This window comes from Talpa europaea, assembly GCF_964194135.1.
Source record: "Talpa europaea genome assembly, chromosome: 5".
In the NCBI taxonomy this organism is placed as follows: domain Eukaryota; kingdom Metazoa; phylum Chordata; class Mammalia; order Eulipotyphla; family Talpidae; genus Talpa; species Talpa europaea.
In genome coordinates, this window is record NC_140071.1 from 87601125 (window position 1) to 87625100 (window position 23976).

The 23976-nt window shown below is 35.3% G+C and overlaps 1 protein-coding gene across 1 annotated transcript in view; it reads right to left on the reverse strand.

Annotated features, from left to right (window-relative positions):
• MMRN1 (multimerin 1) overlaps window positions 1–22024 on the reverse strand; it is a gene marked incomplete at both ends in the record, with an annotated part of 54950 nt that extends 32926 nt beyond the window's left edge. The window contains 3 exons of the mRNA XM_084234068.1: window positions 39–145; window positions 10575–10694; window positions 21441–22024. Coding sequence (XP_084090194.1) covers window positions 39–145; window positions 10575–10694; window positions 21441–22024 — 811 coding nt within the window. The remainder of the gene's footprint in view (window positions 1–38; window positions 146–10574; window positions 10695–21440) is intronic.
• Between the last annotated feature and the right edge of the window lie 1952 nt (window positions 22025–23976).

The following is a 23976-nucleotide window of genomic DNA, read 5'->3' on the forward strand; positions in this document are numbered from 1 at the left end:
GCTTCTATTTGTTATTTGAAATTAATATTAGAATGTACCTTTTAACTGACACTTTGCTCCACTGAATCCAGGACAACACTTCCATTCCAATGAGGTAACGATTTTGTGTTGCATCCTGTAAACAGGATTTGATATCTTCTGAGTTCTAGAGAGGAGAGCAATTGGGGGAAAACAGATTATTGTGTCACATTAAATTACCAGATGGAATGATAAATGTAAAGTACTTGGGACAGTGTCTGAAATACAGAGTTAAGTAAATAATATCTGTTGTTGTTATTATCATCTTCAATATTATCGTCAAGCTTATTTTTCTTTAAATACATTATGAAAACATTAGGCATTATACTGTTTCTTTGTATTTATACTTCTTCTTACATTTTCTAATGATTCTATAGCTTTTCCCTTTGTAGTACTTCCACTAAGTCAGTGTTAAATTTTGTTTTATTCCAACTTTCAAATAGTTTATAGAGGTAACTTATTTTATTTCCATTCTTATCATTTGTATATCTTTATATTAAAGATCTGTTTTTCCTCCATATAAATACCAAACAATTTAAAATAAATTGGATATTAGTGATCTAATTGAAATTAAGGTAATCATTTATCATTTCCAGCTTGTACTTTCTTATTTCCCAAATTTTAAAATTATAGTCTCTGTTATTTTTCTCATATAGTATTTCCCTGAGCAGGGGGTTTACTTGAGAAAATGTTATTTCTGAGAAGAAACCCCAGAAGGGAAATAAAAAAGTGATATTTCCACAGAAAAATCAGTATAAAAACTAAATGGTATTCATGAATACATCCTGGCTGTATTACTCTTATCCCTGTGACTTCAATATACAGCTAATATGTATCAAATGAGTCTGTGAAGTAAGTAGACATTCTTTTGTTTAATCCTCATATTAGTTTCATGAGGAGAGTGTTATTATCCTGATTTGCTGAGGATGAGCCTGAGGAATAGAGAGATGACATATCTTGCACAAAGCCATGTAACTAAGTGTAACAGAGCCTGGATTTTAATGTATACAGTGTGAGTTAGCATCTTCTGTTATTATTTTAGATGCTACATACACTTATGTGGAGAAAATAGTGATAGCTTTATTACCAAATAGTAATTATATAGACAAAATGCATTACAACAGATTAGGTTTTAGGAAACTTAGGTTTCAATTTCTGCTTTAACCTGATAGATAATTCAATATGTGTGAAGTTATTCCTCAATTTAAAAATGTATAGCCTGGTCTTGGAGAAAGTGCCATCATCCCCCCAGCCACCATGGCTTTTGCAGTCAGCTCCCCAACACTCTGAGCAGTTCCAGGTGAATTGGACCAACCCAGGCTCAAAAAGGAGGAAGCAGGAGGAATCCACAGCATCCCCAGGCACAACCACTGTGTACCTCATTCAAAGTCAAATGAGAAGGTCCTGATAAGAGCCCAGGCCAGCTTAGGAAAACAGAAGCCATATCCATGGCTGAGCAATACAAAAACTAACATGGGAAGGAGGGAAAGCGCAGAAAACAACCACCAAGCCCAGGGGAACATAATACCACAGAAAGAACAAACGATAAGAACCAAAACAAAAAGAAATGGAAGAGATAGTCTTTCTATCTGATGTAGGATTCAAAATTGCCATGACAAGGAAAATAAAGGCGTGGGAAGAGTACAAAGAAAATGCAGAAAGACCAATAAATTTCATGAGAATGAGATCAATGAAAAAAGACCCAAATTGAAGTTCTGAGAAAAGAAATGAAGATTCAGGGCATAAAAAGAACATATGAGGAGGCAGAAATACAAGAGGAAGCTGTGGAAGTAGAATAAACCAAATGGAAAATGAATCAATGTACTTGAAGATGTGAATGGACAAAGAATCCAGATAGAAAACTAAAAGAGAAACAAAACAAAATAAATGAAGAATTACCCTGAGAATTAGCTGACTCCATAAAGAAAGGAAAAATAAGAATAATGTGGATACTAGAGGGAAGAGAGAGAGCGAGAAAGGAACAATAAATATATTTAGAGAAATAATGGAGGAAAACTTCCTAAACCTAGAGAAGGAGATAAATATACAAATCCAGGAAGTTAAAAGAACCCCAGGATATCTAAACAAAACAAGACACACAAGATATTTAGTAATAAAACTCTCAAGAGTTCAAGACGAAGAATCTGAAGCTGGCAAGGGGGAAGTAAGTAAATAAAGTTACCATGATCACGCTAACATCAGAATTCTCTGAAGAAATACTTTGGGCAAGGAGAGTAAGGAATGATGTGTTCCAAATACTTAAAATAAAAACTGCCAGCCAAGAATACTATATCCTGCAGGAAACGTCTTCAAATATTAGGAAGACATAAAGATTTTTACAGACAAACAAAAACTGAAGGGATTTGCAAAACTAACCCTTGCCCCCAAGAAATACTTAAAGTTCTTATATTTAACTTAAAGAAAGGAAGGAACATACATAAAGAAGTAAACAAAGAAATAAGTAGAACCAAAAAAAAAAAAACCCTAAAGATAAAACGACAGCAACAGATTTTCATACATAAATAATCATACTAAATGTAAATGAACTGAACTCACCAATTAAAAGACACAGGGTATCCAGATGTCTCAAAGAATGAAACTACACTAATGTCCCATACCACATGCAAATTTAACTCAAAGCAGATAAAAGACTTGAATATAACTCCTAAAACCCTAAAATATATGAAAAAGAACATAGGCAAAATACTCCATGACATAAACTTTAAAAACATCTTTTTTATTATCAATTTTTAATTTTTTATTCTATATAATATATATTTTATACATATATATTTTACATCATTCTTCTTTTTTGTACAATGTATGCTTTCTCTTCTCAGTTGTAGTCCCTATAAAATTCCCACCACCAATTCACCTGTGCACCATCACCCTCCCTTTGTTCCACCACCCCTTTGTTCTTTCCTCCCCTATTTTGACCCCTCTTGTCTCTCTCCCCTGCAGAGTGTCTTTGATTAATAGTTGCCTATTAATTTTGTTTTTTAATTTATTATGATTAATTTTTCCTAATTCCTTATTTGGTTCTTCTATATTCCTCCTATAAGTGAAATCAACTGATAGTTTTCTTTTTCTTTCTGGCTTATTTCACTGAGCATAATCCCTTCCAGCTCCATCCATGTTGTTGCAAATGGCATGACTTGATCTTTTTTGATTGCTGAATAGTATTCCATTATGTATATATGCCACATCTTCTTGGTCCATTTATTTTTGGGCATTTTGGTTGTTTTCATATCTTACTTATTGGAAATAGTGTTGCAATAAATATCAGGGTGCAGGTATCTTTTTGAATTAATGGTTTTGTATACTTTGGGTTGATTCCTAGGAGTAGAATTGCTGGGTCATATGGAAGCTCCATTTATGGTAGTTTGAGGAACTTCCACACAGCTTTCCATAGTGGTTGGACTAGTTTGGATTCCCACCATGAGTGCAGGAGAGTTCCTTTTTTTCTACATCCTCATCAACATTTGTTGTTTCCTGTTTTTTTAATATGTGCCATTCTCACTGGTGTAAGGTGATATCTCTTTGAGGACACATCTCCAGAAGCAAGGAAAATGAGGAAAAGATAAACAGCTGGAGCTACATCAACATAAAAAGCTTCTGGGTCCTGCCTGATAGCATAGTAGTTAAGTCTCAGCATTATCACTGCTGTTAGTCTGAGTTCAATCTCTGGCCAGGCAGCTAACCCACATATGGTACAGCAGACCTCTCCTGTCTCACCTGTTGCTCCCCTTAACAGTCTATTTCAGAAAATGTGCCTATTTTGTTCCTTACTCTGTCTCTGGTGAATCCTCTCATCCCTTACACCTCTGGCCTACATCCCAGATCTTCTATGCATAAATAAATATATATTTAGAATAATTAAAATAAAAGTTTCTGTACAACAAATAAGATAGTAACCAAAATGAAGATATAACCTATTATCTTCCGGAATGGGAAAAAAATATTTACATACCATAAAATGATAAGAAACTAATATCAAAGAATACAAAGAACTTAAACAACTCAATAAAAACAAAGCAAATAACCTAAAAAAATGGGTAGAATAGCTAAAACAACACTTTTCCAAGAAAAAAATATGAATGGCCAACAGATATATGAAAAAATGTTCAACATCATTAATTATCAGGGACATGCAAATTAAAACAATAATGAGAAACCACTTCACACCATTGAGAATGACACACATTAAAAAACTGAAAACAACAAATGCTAATGAGCATGTGGAGAAAAAGGAACACTTTTACACTGCTGGTGGGAATATAAACTGGTCCAGCCACTATGGAAAATTGTTGGAGGTACCCCAAACACTAAAAATTGATCAATTATATGACCCAGTGATTCCACAACTAGGAATCTACCCAAAGAACACAAAAACATTAATTCAAAAGGAAATCTTCACTCTTCTGTTAATTTGAACACTATTTATAATAGCTATCATATGAAAACAACCTAAATGTACCAAAACAGATGAATGGATCAAAAAGTTGGGGTACATCTACACAATGGAATACTATTCAGTGATCAAAAAAAGATGAACTCAAGCCTTTTATAACATGTACAGAGCTGGAAGGGATTATGCTAAGCCAAATAAGTCAGAAGAAAAAAGATAAATATTGGATTTTTTCACTTATATGTGGAATATAGTGAAACCAAGCAAAAGGTCAAGAAAAAGATAAATGTGCAAGCTGACCATAAATATGAGGTATAAATCAAAGGAGGGAGAGGGAAAGGAGGTCAAAAAAGGGCAGGAAAGAGCACAAGGGACCGTGGTGACAGCTGACTGGTGATAAGGTGATAGGAGAACTGTGGTGACTACACCTGAGGGGAGAAACCAAATACAGTACAAAAATGAACAATGATTTAAGATAATAAGAAAGAAACAGAACCCAACTTTCTGTTTCCTCTAGGAAATGCAACTGAGCTTCAAAGATAAACATAAACAGAGTAAAGTGTTGGAAAGCAATCCCACAAGTAAATGGGACTCAAAAGAAGGCAGGAATACCATATTTATATGACACAAAATAGATTTCTAGCTAAAAAAAAAAAAGTAATGTGTATAGTGATGGACACTATTTCATGATTAAGGGAACATTATCAGGAAGACATAACAGTAATCAATCTATACTCACCAAATGAAGGACAACCAAAATATGTTAGGCAACTTCTATCAACTCTGAAAACATCAACTGTGATATACACAGTTGTAGTAGGGGAATTTAACACTCCACTTTCAACACTGGACAGATCAACTAAACAGAAAATCAATAGGGACACAATAATCTTAAACAAAGAACTAGACCACATAGGTCTAGTAGAGATACATGGGTCACTGCCCAAAAACTTGAATACACATTCTTCTCAAGTGTAGATAGGACTTTCTACAAGATAGACCATATGTTAGTTCACTACACACACATCACAAACACCAAGCATCTTCTCTAAACACAATGGCATCAAACTAGAAATCAACCAGAAAAACAACAGCAACAACCACCCCCCCCCGACACACACACACACACACACACACACACACACGGAAAACCTCTAATACATGGAAATTGAACAACACAGCACTTAAAAAATACTGGGTTAGTGAGGAAATAAGAGAAGAAATAAATAAAATATCAAAACAAATGACAATGGGCACACAACCCACTAGAACTTATGGGATGCAGCAAAAGTAGTAATAAGAGGAAGATAAATAATAACTCAGGCCACATCATAAAACAAGAAAGAACTCAAAAAAATAACCTTATCCCTCACTTGAAAGAAGTACAAACAAACCCAAAAGCCAATGGAAAAAAAGAAAAAGAAATAATAGAAGTTACCATAAACTGATGAATTAGAAGTTAAAAAGACAATTCAAAGGATTAATGAAACTAAAACAGAGAATATTCAAGAAATATATAGATCAATCTCCCTAATGAAGACAAATGCAAAAATCCTCAGTAAAATCTAAGTTATCAGAATCCAACAATGCATTAAAAGACTCATACAAATCAGGATATACATCAGGAATATAAGGGTGGTACAACATATGAAAATCAATCATATTGATTGACCACATCAGTAAAAAGAAACAAAAAGCATATGATCGTATTAATAGATGCCAAAAAATCATTTGATAAAATATAACATCCATATATGATAAAACCCTCAAAAACTTGGGATAAAGAATACCTATCTCAACATAATAAAGGTTATACATGACAAACCAACAGCTAATATCATTCTCAATAGTGAAAAACTACAAAGCTCTTCCACAAAGATCTGGTTTAAAACAAGCATGTCCACTCTAACCAATACTATTCAACATAGCAATTAAATGAGAGAAAGCTATAAAAAAATCTTAATTTGAAAAGAAGTAAAAACATCATTTTCACAGACATGATAATATACATAAAGAATTCTAAATATTCTACTGAAAAGCTAACTGAAACAGTAAGTCATTTCAGCACAGTGAATATAAAATATCATATAAATCAAAGTGATATAAAATCAAAACACAAAAATCAGTTAATGTCACTTATGCAAAAAAAGAGATAGGACGAAATTTTAAAAAGAGCCCACTCACTGTTATGTCTCAAAAAATTAAATACCTAGGAGGTAATCTAAAGGAGGTGAACTACTTATAAAAAGAAAACTATAAGACACTGTTAAAAAAAATGAAAGAAGACACAACAACATGGAAAGATATTCCATGCTTATGGATTGGAAATATCAACATTGTCAAATAATCATCCTACCCAAAGTTTCAACAGAATACCCATCAAAAGTCCAATGACATTCGTCAAAGAAAAAAAACACCATAGGGCCTCCCAGGTGGCGCAGCGGTTGAGCACTGGGTTGAGAAGCTGCCCGCAGCCTCTGTGGCTCTGGTTCGATCCCCGGCTGCTCCCCGACCACCAGAGGAGGATCCCACATGGCGCGCAGACCTCTCCTGCCGCCCGCTGCTCCCCTCAGCAGTGTACGTCGGTCCTTCTGCCTGCTCTGCTCCCTGCTCTGGCTCTGGTGAATTCTCTCACCCTCCCGTGCTTCTGACTTTACCCAGTGCTTGTATAAATAAATAAATAAATCTAAAAAAAAACAAAACACCATTACCATAATTGACATGGAAACACAAAAAACTCAGACTTGCACAACAATCCTCACAGAAAAGGTGAAGATTGGTCGTATCACACTTCCAGACCCCAAACTGTATTACAGAACCATAATAATTAAAATAGCATGGTACTTGGACAAAAACAAAAACATACAACAACAGAGTAACATAGAGAACCCAGAGTTAAACCCAAACCTATATCTTGGGTTTAAACCTATGACAGAGGAGGCAAGAATGTAAACTGGAAAAAAGGAAAGCCTCTTAAATAAGTGGCTACAGGAAATCTGGACAGCCACATACAAAAAAAAAAAAAAAAAAGAAACTATATCACTATCTCAAGCCATACACAAATATCATTCAAAATGAAAATAAAAAATTGGACAGAAGACCTGAAACCTTAAAGTATATAGGAAAAAACATAAACAAAAAGAGTCCATGATATGCTACAGGAACATCTTTATTTACTCATCTCCAGGAGCAAGCAAAACAAAGGAGAATACAAAACAATGGGACTACATAAAACTGAAAATTTTTTGTACAACAACAACAACAATAAAACTATAGCTAAAACAGAGAAGACACCCCACTGATGGAAAAAAATATATTTACACACCATTCATGAAAAAAAAAGTTCATAATCACTTATTATCAGAGAAATGCAAATCAAAACTACAGTGAGATACCATCTGACACCTGTGAGAATGACCCACATCAAAATGTCCAGAGACAATGAATTCTGGTGAGGATGTGGAGTAAAAGTTACCCTTTTATACTGTTGGTTGGAATGTTCAATTGGTTCATCCCCTATGGAAAACAGTGAGGGGTTTTCTCAAAAGACTTCAAATAGTTCTGCTATATGACCTAGTAATTTCATTTCTTGGTATTACCTGAAGAACACAAATATAGTAATTAAAAAGGAAAACTGCACTCAAATGCTCATTACAGTATTGTTTACAATAACCAGGATACAGAAACAGCCTAAATGTTCAAGATCAGATAAATGGGTTTTGAACATGTCACATATACATGACACACACACATACACTCTCAGCAGTCAAAAAAGTAAGCTCATGTCTTTTTGCAGCAACATAGGTGAAGTTGAGAGAAGTAATGCTAAATGAAAAAACAAAGGAGAAAGATAAATATCAGATGGTGTCACTAATAAGTGCAATATAGAGAAACCAAACCAAGAGCCATAGAAACACAATAGTAACTGCTACTCCTTGAAAACTGACTCTGGAACTGAAGTATCCAAAATGGAGAGGGTGAGGGGAAGGTGTAGGGAACAAGAGGGAAGGAAGCACAGTACACTATGCTGGTGGACTAGAGCAATTTGATGGTGGATGCCATACTGTGGTGACACCTGATAGAGAAAATCATAATGCTACCACAATTAAAAAATAAACTAATAAAAATAAATAAATAAAATAAATTAAGCAATAAACAATTTATAATAAAATAAATAATAAATAAAAATGATTAATTAAAATAAGCTATAAGATCATTCCATCTCTCAAAGTAAGCCAGTCATTTATCTCTGCTTATTTCAGTCAATTCTATTCCATATATAAATTTATCTGAAGACATGTCATCGCCAGCCAAGTATCTAAAATTAAATAGGAGGTAAGGCAGTTTGGAAAAGGGGTCTTTAGAATGTGTTAGGGTGAACACAAGCCATTAGTTGCATTATTGTCGGGGTCAAACTTGATCTCTGGTGTACATAATAGACACAAATAAAAGAAAAAGTGACAAATAGTGTGAAAGTACTGACATAGTGACTGAACGAAGAAGCCCATTCAGAGGTAGGGAAAGATAAGTGATTAGAATAAAGTACATATTCATATTTATGGTTTGTTTAAAAAGAGAGCTCTTCTTGAACCCAGAATGTCAGTATGATATGTGTTACTGTGGCAATATTTTCACTGCTAAAGAATTAACAATGCAGCCTTTGTATCTCATGTGAACAAGAAAATTGTCACAAAGGGAGTAATGCTGAAAGTAGAACTGGAGCTTAGTTCTCTCAGATCCCTGATCTGTGCTGATTTTTGGACCATGAACCTTAGTTATTCCTCAAGGGACTAAGAAATACCTTGATTTTATGTATCCTTACTGTGCATTCATCCAGATTGCCCATGTGTCAGATGCAGCATGTGAGTTATTTATATGGCAATTTGCATAACCTTAGCCATCATGTTTTGAATAACAATTTTAGGTTTTATTTTGTTTCTTCTGTTATATCCATCTTAACTGACCTTATGAATTCAGGGACTCTATCAATTAAACTGCCCCATATTTTAGGACAATTAGAAAAATTAAAAAAAAAACACCAAATAACATGAGTCTTTAAAATAGATACAAGAAAAAAGAATTTATTTAGCTGATTTGCCATGCATTATTATGCTTTGCAAAATTATGAATTTATCTCTGACCTAGCATGAATTGGAAGTCATCAGTAAAACTTTATAAATGGGTATGAATTTCATTAGGAATTAAAGGATTGCTGATCAGGTAATGTAATAATAATAGTAAAAATAGTAATAGGCATGAGGGAGTTAATATTTATTAAAGATTTACAAAGTACCAGGTACTAGGCTAAATACACTACTACATTACCTCATATTCTTACTTAAGATCACACATACAGTTTAATTTAGCTTATTCAAGATCATACAGCCAGAGAGACTCTCCCTACTCCTACTCTACATATTTTTTAAAGATTTATTTAAAGATTATTTTATTAATAAATTTATTTAAAGATTTATTTTATTTTATTTTATTTATTAATTAATAAATTTTATTAATTAATTTATTTAAAGGTTTATTTTATTTATTTAGAACCGGGGTACAGGCCAGATGTGCGGGAGGGTGAGAGGATTCACCAGAGACAGAGTGGGGAACAGAACAGGCAGACTGACGTAATGCACTGCTGAAGGGAGCAGCAGGCGAGACAGGAGAGGCCTGCCATGCCATGTGGGATTCTCACACTGCCGAGGCTGTGGACAGCTTCAAGTGCAGCGCTCAATTGCCTGCGCCACAAGGGAGGCCCTACTCTACATATTTACCTGGAATGATTAACTTTATATATTCCAAGCTATGAATGATTTCAATGCAAGAAATTACTATTTTCTGTTGTTTTTAAAAAAGCTTTATTTTTATTTATTTATGCAAAGAAGAACTGGGTGTGAGGATGGGGGGCGGTGAAGGTGAGAGGATTCATTAGAGACAGAGTGGGGAGCAGAGCAGACAGATTGACTGAAATAACAATGCTGAGGGGAGCAGGCGAGGAAAGGAGAGGTCTGCAGCACCGTGTGGGTTAGCCCCTTGGCCAGGTATTGAACTCATGCTGCAGTGGCTGCAGGTAACTTGATAGCAGTGAGACTTTAACCCCTGTATCACCAGAGGCCCACAGTGACTATATTCAAGAGACATTACATACCTCTGAGGACAGGATCCTCTGGTCCAGCCACAGAGTCCTCTCCCACTTGGCACATACGTGTCTTGGTTTTCTAGTATCACTGTAGGAGATAATCTGGTATGTACATAAGCACACCAATTCCTAAGGAAGAGATACTTTTTGTTAGAAAATAATCATTGCCGAGAATTCTTTGCTTCCGAATTATTTTCATAAACCTATATTCTAGGTTTATGAAATAAGATTCTTTAAAAATTGGTACTTAGCTTTAAAATATCTAGAGATACTATAGAATAAACATGTTACTATATTACTATACTCATGAAAGTAAAAAAAAAAGCAAAAACAAAATCTATATCACTAAAGTACATTCAGAATAAATCTAAGCTAAACTCAGAACCTGTTATTTAACTGTGAACTAAGTCACAATCCTGAATTGTCCTATGACAATTATTGATATTAGCATTGAGATTACTATCATTTTCCTGTTGTGAATACATATCTTGTTATGTTCAACTTATATTCTCCCCTCATATTTGTGACCTTTTTTTGAGGGGGTGGTTATGGGACAGGGGCAATTTGTAAAGTTCAGTATTAAATATGTTCTATGACTATAAAATCAAATCACTGTAAGTTCATATCAGTAAGAGATATATGCCTTGAAATTAGTGGATTGTAAGAAATTTCGTCTGCTTTAAAATTAAAATAATGCAAAAAAATCAACTTAACTTTGGGACAAAAAAATCAACCTAATGTTAAAGGGCCACACATTTCCCCCCAGAATAGGGCCACTAAAGATAGTTCATATCTGCTCCGGGATATTTAGACCTTTTAAGACCAGATGTACTTCCACAAATAAAGCTGACTCAGTGATTCACCTATATAAGGCAGATAGGTTCAGCACAGATGGGGCAACAAAACCAAATCAGTAGATTGCTCACAACCCAGTAATCTTTGATCCAGTGTAAACTGAAAGAACTATCCAAAGCCAAAGATCCCCTGGTGTGACTCATAATTGGTTTTATGCTCCTGATGACATAAGCTCATTAAGGGATGCTAAAAAATGTCAATATAATTTTAAAACCAAATTATCTGAAAATATAAGCTTGAAAATAGAACATGCTATGACAAAATGGTGACAAGCAGGAAGGTAAATGGAATGATCCCAGATAAGTATTTTGCTTAAATCTAGAAATCCTTTGTACCTTTCCAGACTGATTATGGTGAATGGAAAACAGTTACTTTGAAGTGTTTAGCTTTCCACAGTGGGGATCGGGGGCGGGAGGGGGCCCCCCAAACAGCAGATTACATTTGGGATTCTCTTTAAAGGAAATAGCACTGTTATTTTTGTGCAGCAAAGTGTACTGAAAAAGCTTTTATTGATTTTTTTTTCCAGCTTAATAGGTAAGACGTTTGTTCTAGGCAGAAGCAGACATCTTTGGTTATTTGTAAAAAAAAAGAGTTTGCAAAAAAGATGATAGTAAAAGGATTTTATTTTGACTTATACAACTTGACGTCTGTGGATAATGACCTAGGGGAACTGTGTGCATAGAATTTCATGCATAGACTTTTGGTTGGCATGTTTTAGAAATCCAATAATCTAAGGCAACTAGTGGAAAAACTAAATTTAAAATATCCAAAAATTGTTCATTTGCCATATGAAATGTCCCTAACCCCAAACCACATACATTCTTATTCTAAACTGATAGTGGAATGAAGCATCAATGGATGCGTTTAGTAATGACCACAAGAAATATCTTTCTTAAGAAATAAAAGATAACAAAGTTATTCTTTCCTGTGTTCATCAGTCCTATTTTCTTCAAATTCCTCTGATTTTTAGAAAGGTATGCGAAAATATTTTGACTCAACTGCACAGTCTTCATAGACATATACTTTTAGTGTCTGTCAAATTTATGTCATTTCAGATGAAGGACTGCCTGCCGAACAAGATTTTCATTTGTGGACAAATGAAGAAGAGAGGGTGTGTCTGTAGTAATTGTTTTTCTTTCTAATGCTGAATTAAGTGGGAGGGGAAGGGCCAGGAATACCTGCAAAAGTAAAACAAAATAATGAAGGAAAATGATCCCCGAATACAGAGGCATGTAATCCAGATGCTGATTTGTAGATGCTGGAGCCAGACAACCTGCTTTTAGATCTTGACTCTATAACTTTTTAGTCATTAGCTTGTCATCAATGATTAAATGTGTCATCTATACAGTAAAGTATAATAATATATACCTAATATCCTCAATGTTAAGTTCTAGTAGAATGACATGAATGTGTCCCCATTCCAGGATATGCAATGGAGTTTGCTTTTTGGATCCTGTCGATTTTGCAATGTAGTATCTATTAAGAAGGTATATTGAATAAGATATATATGTAATGATTTTTTAAGTTTTTTTTTTAAATAAACTCTCTCGCAAAGTACTCTTTTTTTATTTTTTTTAAAGATTTATTTGTTTATTTATTTATACAAGCACTGGGTACAGTCAGAAGCACCAGAGAGTGTGAAAATTCACCAGAGCCAGAGCGGGGAGCAGAGCAGGCAGAAGGACTGAAGTACAATGCTGAGGGGAGCAGCAGGCGGCAGGAGAGGTCTGTGCGCCATGCCGGACCCTCCTCTGGTGGCCGGGGAGCAGCCGGGGATCGAACTGGCACAGCTGAGGCTGCGGGCAGCTTCGCAACCCAGCGCTCAACCACTGCGCCACCGGGGAGGCCTTAAGTTTTTTTTTTTTTTAAAGATTTATTTTTTTATTTATACAATAGCTGGGGTACAATCCACAGGCACGGGAAGGTGAGAGAATTCACCAGAGACAGAGCAGGGAGCAGAACAGGCAGACGAACCAAAAGCAACACTGAGGGGAGCAGCGGTTGAGACAGGAGAGGTCTGCCGCGCCATGTGGGTATGTCCCTGGCTGGCCAGGAATCCAACCTGAGTTGCAGAGGCTGCAGACAACTTCATAGCACTGTGCTCAACCCGCCGCGCCACCGGGAGGTCCATATATATGTAATGATTCTTAAAACTTCCTTAATATAGGATTGTACTGAGACTAAATGAGTTAATATAACACATGTAAAACACCTGCTGTTGCTGCTGCTGCTGCTGCTGCTGCTAAATGATTCAGAGTTCAGTGGGGCTTTTTAATAAAGAGAACATATATAGTACCAACATGCATATATTTATGTATCCTGATGTTTTTGTCTCATATGCAAGCAGATATAGGTCTTTTCAGTTCTTTGGTGACCTGATAAATTTAGTTTAAACATAATTGCTTACATGTATCAATAATTAAAAAAACCTCTATCAGAAAACTACACTCATCATTTATGTGCAATTCACATGAAAAAGCTCAGTGTTCAGAAAAATATTCACAATGTCTGAAAATCTGAATGTATTGTTGGAAAAATGGTGAGTATTTTTTTTTAATAGAGGCATGTTTTTATTTATTTATTTATTTGTTTGTTTGTTTGTTTGTTTTTGTTTATACATGCACTGGGTACAGTCAGAAGCGCGGGAGGGTGAGAGAATTCACTAGAGCCAGAGCGGGGAGCAGAGCAGGCAGAAGGACTGAAGTACACTGCTGAGGGGAGCAGCGGGCAGCAGGAGAGGTCTGCGCGCCATGTGGGACCCTCACCCGGTGCCCAGGAGCATCCAGGGATGGAACCGGCGCCGCAGAGGCTGCAGGCAGCTTCACAACCCAGTGCTCAACCGCTGGGCCACCGGGGAAGCCCTATTTTTTCCTGTTTTTCAAGCAAAAATGCATCATGACTTTTCTGATATCCCAATAATTCAAAATGTATACATGCAGTATGTTAGTAATGAATGAGAAAGAAATCCAAAGGAAATATACACAATAAGAAATAATTAATAGAAACTGGAAAAAATAATTTATATTTAATAAAATGAGTTTTGATATGTAAATCACACATGAATATAGCACTAGACTTTTTTATATTTAGATTTATTTAGTTTGGGCTAATATTTATAAAGAGAAGTTCATCTTGATATTAATTATCTTAAGAAAATTACCATTTTCAAACAGAATATTGATTATAGTACATTTTATTTCACTGTAGGTGACTTTATATAGTCCATTCTTTTTCAAAATAATATATACTATATTTTTAATTTAATTTAATTTTTTTAAAGATTTACTTATTTATTTATACAATCACTGGGTACAGTCAGAAGTGCGGGAGGGTGAGAGAATTCACCAGAGCCAGAGCAGAGAGCAGAACAGGCAGACTGAGAAAATACATCGCTGAGGGGAGCAGCAGGTTGTGGGAGAGGTCTGCGCGCCATGTGGGACCCTCACCCGGTGACCGGGGATCGAACCAGCACTGCAGAGGCTGTGGGCAGCTTCACAACCCAGCGCTCAACTGCTGCGCCACCGGGGAGGCCCATATATACTATTTAAACTGGAATAGAAGTATTTGTTTTGGTAAAATTATTTGTTTTACAATATTTTAAATAAATTCTGAAAGGCAATCATGCAAAAATTCAGATCATGGAAAATTTCTTAGCGTTTAATTTTCTGATTAATTTAGGATTTAAGAAGAAACCACTTAATATGTATATACCAAATTTTGTAATTAAAGCTTTTTGTAGACATCATTAATTTGTCTTTCATAGAATGCAAAGTATGGTGAATACAATTGGATTCTCTTGATGATCAACCATTGCACAATGTCAGAGTCACAAATTATTGTATGTGTACAATATTCTCAATGTAAAGTTCCAGGAGAATGACATGAATGTGTCCCCATTCCAGGATATGCAGGGAGTTTGCTTTTTGGGGCCAATTTATTTTGCAATGATATAATGTAAACTTCCTTAATATAATGTTTTTCATAAATTTGTTTTATTTAACCTAATTTTACTTAAAATTTCCTTAATATTGTTTTTTTCATAAATTTGGTTTATTTAACTAATTTTACTTTTATTTCTTTTTCCTACCTTTGACTTTAGCATATCCACCTTAGCATAGCCATTGCAAACTATTTCTATCCCAGTAGGTGTCAGGCTTTCCCGGTGTGCAGGCCACAAAGCCTCTTGAAAGGAAGCCTAAAACATTTTGCAATGCCTAACTTTTTTGCTTATTCTGGTTGTTCCTATAAATTGACTCTTTTAGAATTTCCTCCAATTAGTAATTTTTAAAATAATGTTTTAATATTATAAATATGTATGGAAATACAAAAACACCTGATGTAATTACCTGGACTATTAAGTAATTGTTAAGTTCTAGCATAATAATAAAATGTATATTTATATATTCAATCATATTTAGTGATTAGAAACAGCAAAGGAATGAAATGAAAGGAAAAATTTAATGAAAGGATTGAGACACTGAATACACTTCATTGGGTTTTAGTTTTCACTGGTAGAAATGAATGAGTTTAATACTCTGATAAGAGACCCTAGAGAGATCTTTCACTTTTTTTGCCATGTGAGGACACAGTGAGAAGTGTGCAGAAAAGGGCCCTCACCCCCCAACCTAGGAGGCAACCTGAACTAGGATTTCCAGCTTCCATAATTATGAGAAATAAAGTTCTGTTGTTTATAACCTATTCAGTCTATCACTTAGCCTGAATGGACTGAGACAACCTATATTTAATTACTCTGATTTCTCATATCTAAAACTTTTGCATAATTCACATTAACTAAGCAAAAATATATGTTTGATAGAATTAGTTTAAGGATTAGTTTTAGTAATTTCAAAACATTTGTAAAATGAGGTATTGAAAATTTCTATTAGTAAGTGGTCTATCAAAAGACCTATTAAGTTATCAATTTAGACACTAGAAATCACAATTCATTTAACTTGTCACCTACTTATACATAAATAAGCTGTGTAGCTTAAATATAAAGAATAAACAAATGAAATTATAGAACAAATAAATCATTAAACTCAGCAAATAAAATACTTGTTATGTCCCACACTCAATTTTTATTTTCTTTCTGGCCCTTCTTGTTAATATTTTGTCATATGTGTAACCATCCTGAACACACACACACACACGAAATAATAACCAAACAGTGGAAAACTCTCTGGACAGTCTCTTCCCAAGCTTTTATATAAAAAAACTTACTCAATTATTCATATTTCTCCCTATATATATCTTATATTACAAATTTGTATTTATTGTCTTACTCTGCTCTGAAATCCATATTCATACAATAATCAGTCAGTCCACAGAGTTTTGTTGAGCTCTTACTTCATGCCTCGCACTGTACTAGGCAGCTAAAAGAATTAGTAAGACAGATAAAATTACTTTTTTCCATGAAATGTATGTTCTATTTTGGAAAGACAAAATACACAACTGCCCACATAAATAGACCCAGTAATTTCAAATAAGTGCTATGGATAAAAACATAAGGGTGAAGAGCTGAGAAATGACACTTCAATTTGGATAGTCAAAGAAGGTCTCTTTCAGGAGCTGAGGTAGTATGAGGGAATGGAGACCCTAATTCTAGATACTGAAGGATGCGCATATCAGCAAGAGAAAACAGGAAGTTTCAGTGAGATGCATATTAACTTGAAGTGTTCTGTGCCTCCAAAGTTCTGTGTGACTGGAGGAAGTGGAGGAGAGTGAGTTTGGAGGTTAATGGAGATGAGATCATAAGGACAGTCAGGGGTCATATGAATTAAGCAAGACCTAGTGGGCCATGGTGAGGATTTAGGATTTTGTTCTAAATGGAATAGAAAGCTCCTGAATGATTTTGAACACATGGGCAAAGTCAAATTCCATTAGAATTTCATATCTCTGAAATCAAACATATATTTTGAAATCAATGGTATCTTTCTGTCACTATGGGTCAGACAGTGCCCTTTGTCATTGCTCTGGAAGTACCTTATCTGGTTTCATTTGTATTTCCATTTTATTTTTTTTTTAAGATTTATTTATTTATTTATACAAGCACTGGTTACAGTCAGAAGTGCAGGAGGGTGAGAGAATTTATCAGAGCCAGAGTGGGGAACAGAAAAGGCAGACTGACGAAATATTCTGCTGAGGGGAGCAGGAGAGATCTGTCGCACCATGTGGGACCCTCGCTGGCGGCCGGGGATCGAACCGGCACTGCAGAGGCTGCGGGCAGCTTAGCAGCGCAGTGCTCAACTGCTGCGCCACCAGGGGAGGCCCTATATTTACATTTTAGTATATAAAAGAGACATATATTTTTAAAAATCTCTAAGGTGAAGAGAAATAAAATATAAAAAGTCTAAGGATGCACAATGTCATACTTTTTGTTCTTACTTGCACCTAAAATATGAATGTATCATTACTTGTTATATGAAGTCTTACATCAAATGAAGTAGATAAATCATAGGAAAAGGTTTCAAAAGACCTGTCACTTTTGTGGCGTGTGTATTACAGGAGACAAGAGTAGAAACTTGTGGACAAGTTAGGAGACTAGCAGCAGGTTATATAGTGATAGTGAAGAGGCTAAAGTATCTGAAATACATGGGGGGGAAGCTACGAAGACCTGTAGATAGACTGAATGAATGCTGTGACTGAGAGAAAAATGTCATAGATATATCCAAGTTTTCTAGTTTCTAATTATGGAATTAGCTATTCACTGAGAATGTGAAGATTGATATACGTGTGTGCATTGTTGGGGTTGTGAGAGAAGTTAAGTAAATAGTAAATATCAATTCTTCATTTCACCTATTATCACCTCAGGACAGGCTTCCTAACTCTAAGGTAGGCTCTTCCCTATGTGTAGCCTTGCTTAAGTTCCACACCACCTTGTGCAGCAGTAGAGCGCTGGGTTGCGAAGCTGCCGGCGGCCTCTGCAGCGCTGGTTCGATCCCCGGCTGCCCCAGGCCACCAGAGGAGGGTCCCACATGGTGCGCAGACCTCTCCTGCAGCTCACTGCTCCCCTCAGCAGTGTACTTCGGTCCTTCTGCCTGCTCTACTCCCTGCTCTGGCTCTGGTGAATTCTCTCACCCTCCTGCGCTTCTGACTGTACCCAGTGCATGTATAAACAAAACAAACAAACAAACCAAACAAACAAACAAATAAATAAATAAAACATGCCTCTATTAAAAAAAAAAAAAAGAAAGAAAATCTACCACCTTTCTGATTCAATATCAGCATTTGTGATTCACTTTTTTCCCTCTCTGCGCCCTTACTATTGAGCTGTAGAAGCTATGAGGGCAGAACACATAGGGGGTTTGGTTCACTGTTTTATCTTCAGCCTAGATACAGTGCCGGAGACAGATTAGATATTCAGCCAATACTTTTCAACACATGAAAATGTTAATCCTAAGGTCTTCTTTTATCCTGCCTGTTTCATAGTGCTTAGTCACTGCCGAGTCCCCACTCCGCAAGACAGGAAACCACAGCTCTGGGGTAGCCAGAGTTCCTGCAGTGCTAACATGAGAGAAAGTATAAGATGAAACAAAAATATGCCAGAAAAGACCTATAGACAAACACATTCCTTTTATTAAGAATCATTATAACTGTCAGCCTGAGAAAGCCTTCGACAGGTATTATTATTAGGTGTAAATGAAGAAAGTGGTAGAAAAGGAAGACCATGTTACCCAGAAGGATAAATAGGGAACAAAGATAGATTAACAAACAGCATATTTTGGACAATACTAGACATTTTAATGGGCTGGAGGTGGCAAAAGATGATCCTGAGAAGGTAGGCAGGCTCCAGAACATGGATGGCACTGTATGACTAACTGGACAAGGAATCTGGATTTTATTCTGGAGACAAATAATAGCCTCTAAAGGCTCATAGCAGGAAAGTGAATAGGTCACTCTCATTTTCCCACTTGGGATAATAGAGGGGATTTATTGATGGGGTTGAAATTTAATGTGGGGTTGAAACTGTTTCTGAAGCCAGTCAGCCTTGGTTTAAACTTTGTTCTGAGACAAACTAGTTAAGTGAGCTTAGTTGTCATGTAAGCTTTCTGTAAAGAAATAATAACAGAATCATGTATCAGTACTCTGTCATTAAGAGTTGTAACTAAATTTTCTCTAGTACCATTTTCATTTAAAAAGTCCAGGGATGAAGTTCTGTTCAACAGGTTATAACTTTATATCTTGTTTCTTTTTAATACATATTGAATTTTTAAGTATTGGTTTGATTTATTTTATTACATATTCTTTGGAGGCAGGTTATTCTTATTAAAATTTTACATATTCCAGAGTCTAGCACTGTGAGAGGTGATGTGAGAACTATCTGTAAATATGTGGTCCCAATCTTTGACAGTGAGATCCCTGTACTCACATTATTTTGAAACTAATATTGATTAATATATCGATTACTAGTTCTAATTATAATACAACTATTTATGTTCTCTATATTTTACATACAATTTAAGTGATTAATGGCCGTATTCTTCTTTTGAAGAAATACTTCCTATTCTCCTCAAAATGCTTTGATAATGGAACCTCTAAAAGGTTTGCAATTATTTCCTTCAAGTGACTAAAAGTTCTATGTAATCTTCCATACAAATTACAGAAATTAAATTAATAGAAATGATCATGTTAGTAACATGGAAAGCTTGAAAAACGGCATTTGTTCTTATTAAATAGACCACATTCTGTTGCCCCAAAGAAAGATTAATTTATATCTATGAAAATGTCTGTTACAGGCAAAAATCTTGCCATCCCAAGTTGAACATTTTATCATCGGTACCATTTGTTTTATTGCAAGTTGGGATTATTTCAACTTTCACCAAGTGAATAAGCTTTTAATTAAAATTTGATACTGACATATGTTAAAAAGTCTATAACTTTTAAAAATCAATGAAATACCATATTTGAATAATAAAGAACACATAAATATGAGCCAATTAACTTGTGTCCTTTCCAGTATTTCCTTATCTTTATATCAACAACAGCTTCAACAAAATGCTTTTCACATAACAGGTGTAAGCTACTATTATTGTAACTTGTTATATAGTTGATAAATGATTTAGTCAATTACGTTCCAAGACATTATTTGGTGTCTTGAAATTATTTTACTGTAGGTACAGGGTACTTGAAAGTTTAGTTTTGTAACACTTCCTGGGTTCCACACATATAGAGAACTCTGAACATTCATGTAATAAAACACTAACCTGCATTTTCCACAGATGCCTTGGTGGTTGTTGGTTTTGTTTTATTTTTGGTCCTTTTGAAATTTTTCTTCAGTAATTCTTGGTTAACAATTGCTTTATTATTTTACTCCAGCAATTCAAATTGAATTTTCTCTAACTTTAAGTCAAAATCAATTTGAAAAACTGTTTTTTCTATTCATCAATTCATGATGATGGCATAACTCAATATAACACTACTGGAAAATCCAATTCTGTGACAAGTACGTGTCCAAGCACGATTCATTAATTTAAATCTTTCATAATAACCCTGCAAGTTGGCATTTTTTAACTGTATTTGTTATGCTATATCTTTGTTTTTCATGTGAAGAAATTGAATTTCAGGGAGACTATTGTCTTGCTCCCATATGACAGATCTGGAGAGTGCTGGAGCTCGGGTTCCAATCCAGCCCTGTGTACACTTTCTCCAGTATCAAGATGTTTCAGTTTTAAAATGTCACATCCCAGCTGCATTGTGGGGGTAGTTCTAAGCACAACCAACTTATCACTGAGTTTAAGTAAGTAAACTGTCACTGTGATGCTACACAATATCTTAGTCACTATCCTACATACAAGCAAGTCTATAAGTGACTGGCTACTTCATTAAAATAAAATGGCTGCATTTGGTTTTCTCACCCTTTCCTCTTCACATAAGGTAACATTTAAAATTGACTTATCTAACTGAAATATGATTCAATTTCAACTTGAACGTGAAATCATTTTCTGGGAGTGTGATAGTTTGTTAGCTTGCAATCTTATAGATCATAGAGTTAAAGAGAAAAAAGAAAAGAATGTTTCTTACTTTCCCCTAGTTGTTTCAAAACTTGGTTTTTGATAGCTGGTTCTTTGGCTTCCATTGCTGTCACCTCTGCTGAGGTATGTTTCCCGTGGAGACCGATTGCCCACACCTCCGACAGAGTTGAGAGAAGTTACTTGTTGATTTGACTTTCTGGCAAAACTCTGAAGGAATTTCATTGTAGAGTTGGAAATGGCCTCTGACTTTGCTCTAGGAATGAACTTGATGCTGGATTTGCTTGGGAGGGCAAAAGCTTTGGACGGTAACACCTCTTCTTCTGTCTTCTCTGTGGGTGTGACAGTCTGCTTTCTCAGACCATTAGGAGATTCTGCTGTCCCTGAGGGAAGCGTTGATTTTAGAAGACTCTCTTCAGAAATTCTGGTCTCAGGAGTTGTGGTTATCTCAACTGACATGATCTGAGTAGTTGGCATTTGGAAACTTTGCATTTTTTCTGAATCAACTGAAGCAGAAGTCATGTTCTTCTGATAGTTTTCATCCTCAGGTGTAGTCCAAGTATGTGTAGTGTTATTAAGCCCAAAGCCTCCATTGCATAAAGTAGAAAGCAGGACAAAGAGCCTGGCTCCCTTCATCTTGGTAGTTTGAAGCAAGGAAACTCATGTGAAATAGGGATAAGGTCTTGTGCGTCTTTCCATTAGCTGCTTCCACACTGAGTCTGTTAAGCACTTTGCCAATTTGAGATGTGTAAAGGAAACAGGTTTCTCTGTTTTGTAGGGGACTCAGGAAGTTTGATTTCCTGGTTCTGTAGTTTTGTGTGATCTGTGACCTCTGGTGTGGTGGATCTATGGAAGTGGGGAAGGCTCTCTGAAAAAACAAAGGGTAGATGAGAGAAAACACAGCAATTATTATCAGAAAAATATATGTGAAAAATATGAAGTAAGAACACTCATGCTTTGTGCATTGCTATTTTTAAAAAAGAAACTTCATTTGATGATACAGTGTAAGGAATTTTGTTTGAATGGGCTGAGTCAGTAAATCTAATATTTTGTTCTACTACACAAGGGAATTGAGAAGTGTTGCAACAATTTTCCAGTATACTCCATCCAGAAAGCCACATTTTGCTGAAGGGCATATATGCATGCACACAAGTAAATACAATCTCATTTGCATTGTCTACATTTTTATGTATCACCAGCTGATTTATGAATATACACATATATCCCCCACTTTTATACATATACCTCAGGTATACCATTATTTGAAGTAAATCTTAATGTTTATAAGTAATAACAAAGAAAGAAAACAAGTAATTGAACAATACAGGAAACATTGAATTTTGCTTTCAGAATTTCATTCAGTATTAACTAATAAAATTAATCAGTATTTTATTTCCTCTGTGTTCTAATCCTGATCTAGTGGTGAGAAGTAATTAGCATTTTATTAGTATTACTAAGGAATGGATGAGAAAAAATTGGAAGTCACATGAAAATAAATTAAAAATGTGATTATATGTAATGCTTTTGTACTTTTTACTCTAGTAGAAAAATATACTAGCTAGAAATAATAGACAGCTAAATTGATCAAAGACTTTTTTTTAAGATTTACTTATTTATGCATACAGGAGCTGGGGTACAGGCCAGAGGTGTGGGGGTGAAAGGATTCACCAGAGACAGCGTGGGGAACAGAACAGGCAGATTGACCAAAGTACACTGCTGAAGGGAGCAGCGGGCACAACAGAAGAGAGCCGCGGGAGCAGCAGACCTCTTCTGCTGCGCCATGTGGTTTTCTCCCTGGCCAGCCTGGGATCGAACTCATGCTACAGAGGCTGTGGATTGCTTCATAGGGCGGTGCTTAACCCCTTGTGCCATCAGGGAGGCCCAATCAAAGACTTTTCTATGGGTATTTTCTTACTAGCCACATTTATGGAATTTATGGTTTCACTACTCCAGCAAATTTCTGATTCTCAGGCTTCAATTAAGCTCTCTTAACTGTAAACATAATTTCATAGTAGACTCTTTGATATATAAATAGCAAGTTATAAAAATTTATTATGTATCAATTTATTATGTATTTATTATTATGTATTTATTATGTATCCATTGATTATGTATCAATTTATTCAATAATTACACAAAGCCTTAATCAGCTTCAGCAAGATACTCTCTAGGTGCTGAGATTATACAGGAAAGCTAGAAAATATCCTCTCAGTTTGTTTATCATCCATTGTATTTTATCCAAAGGTTAGATTCCTGTGTAATTAATCCTTCTGTCAACTTCCGTGCCAAGCATTAGGCTCTTGGTAAATATTCAGTCATGTAATATTTTCTTTCAGAATTGGAAAACTGGAAATCTTGAGCTGGTTTGGTTATGTATTACTTTTGTTCCTAATTTTACACACAGAACACCAGGATTTGAAACAAGTCCTAATTTTTTCATGAATTCTAAACTACTTGTTCTTAACACTTCCATTGCTCTTCATATTTGCCATTCATTTAGAATGTACTAAATGAAAGTACATTGTTGAAATATTAGATGATATATAATATGAAGTCATTTAAAATGACACACAATCAGCAGCAGCAAC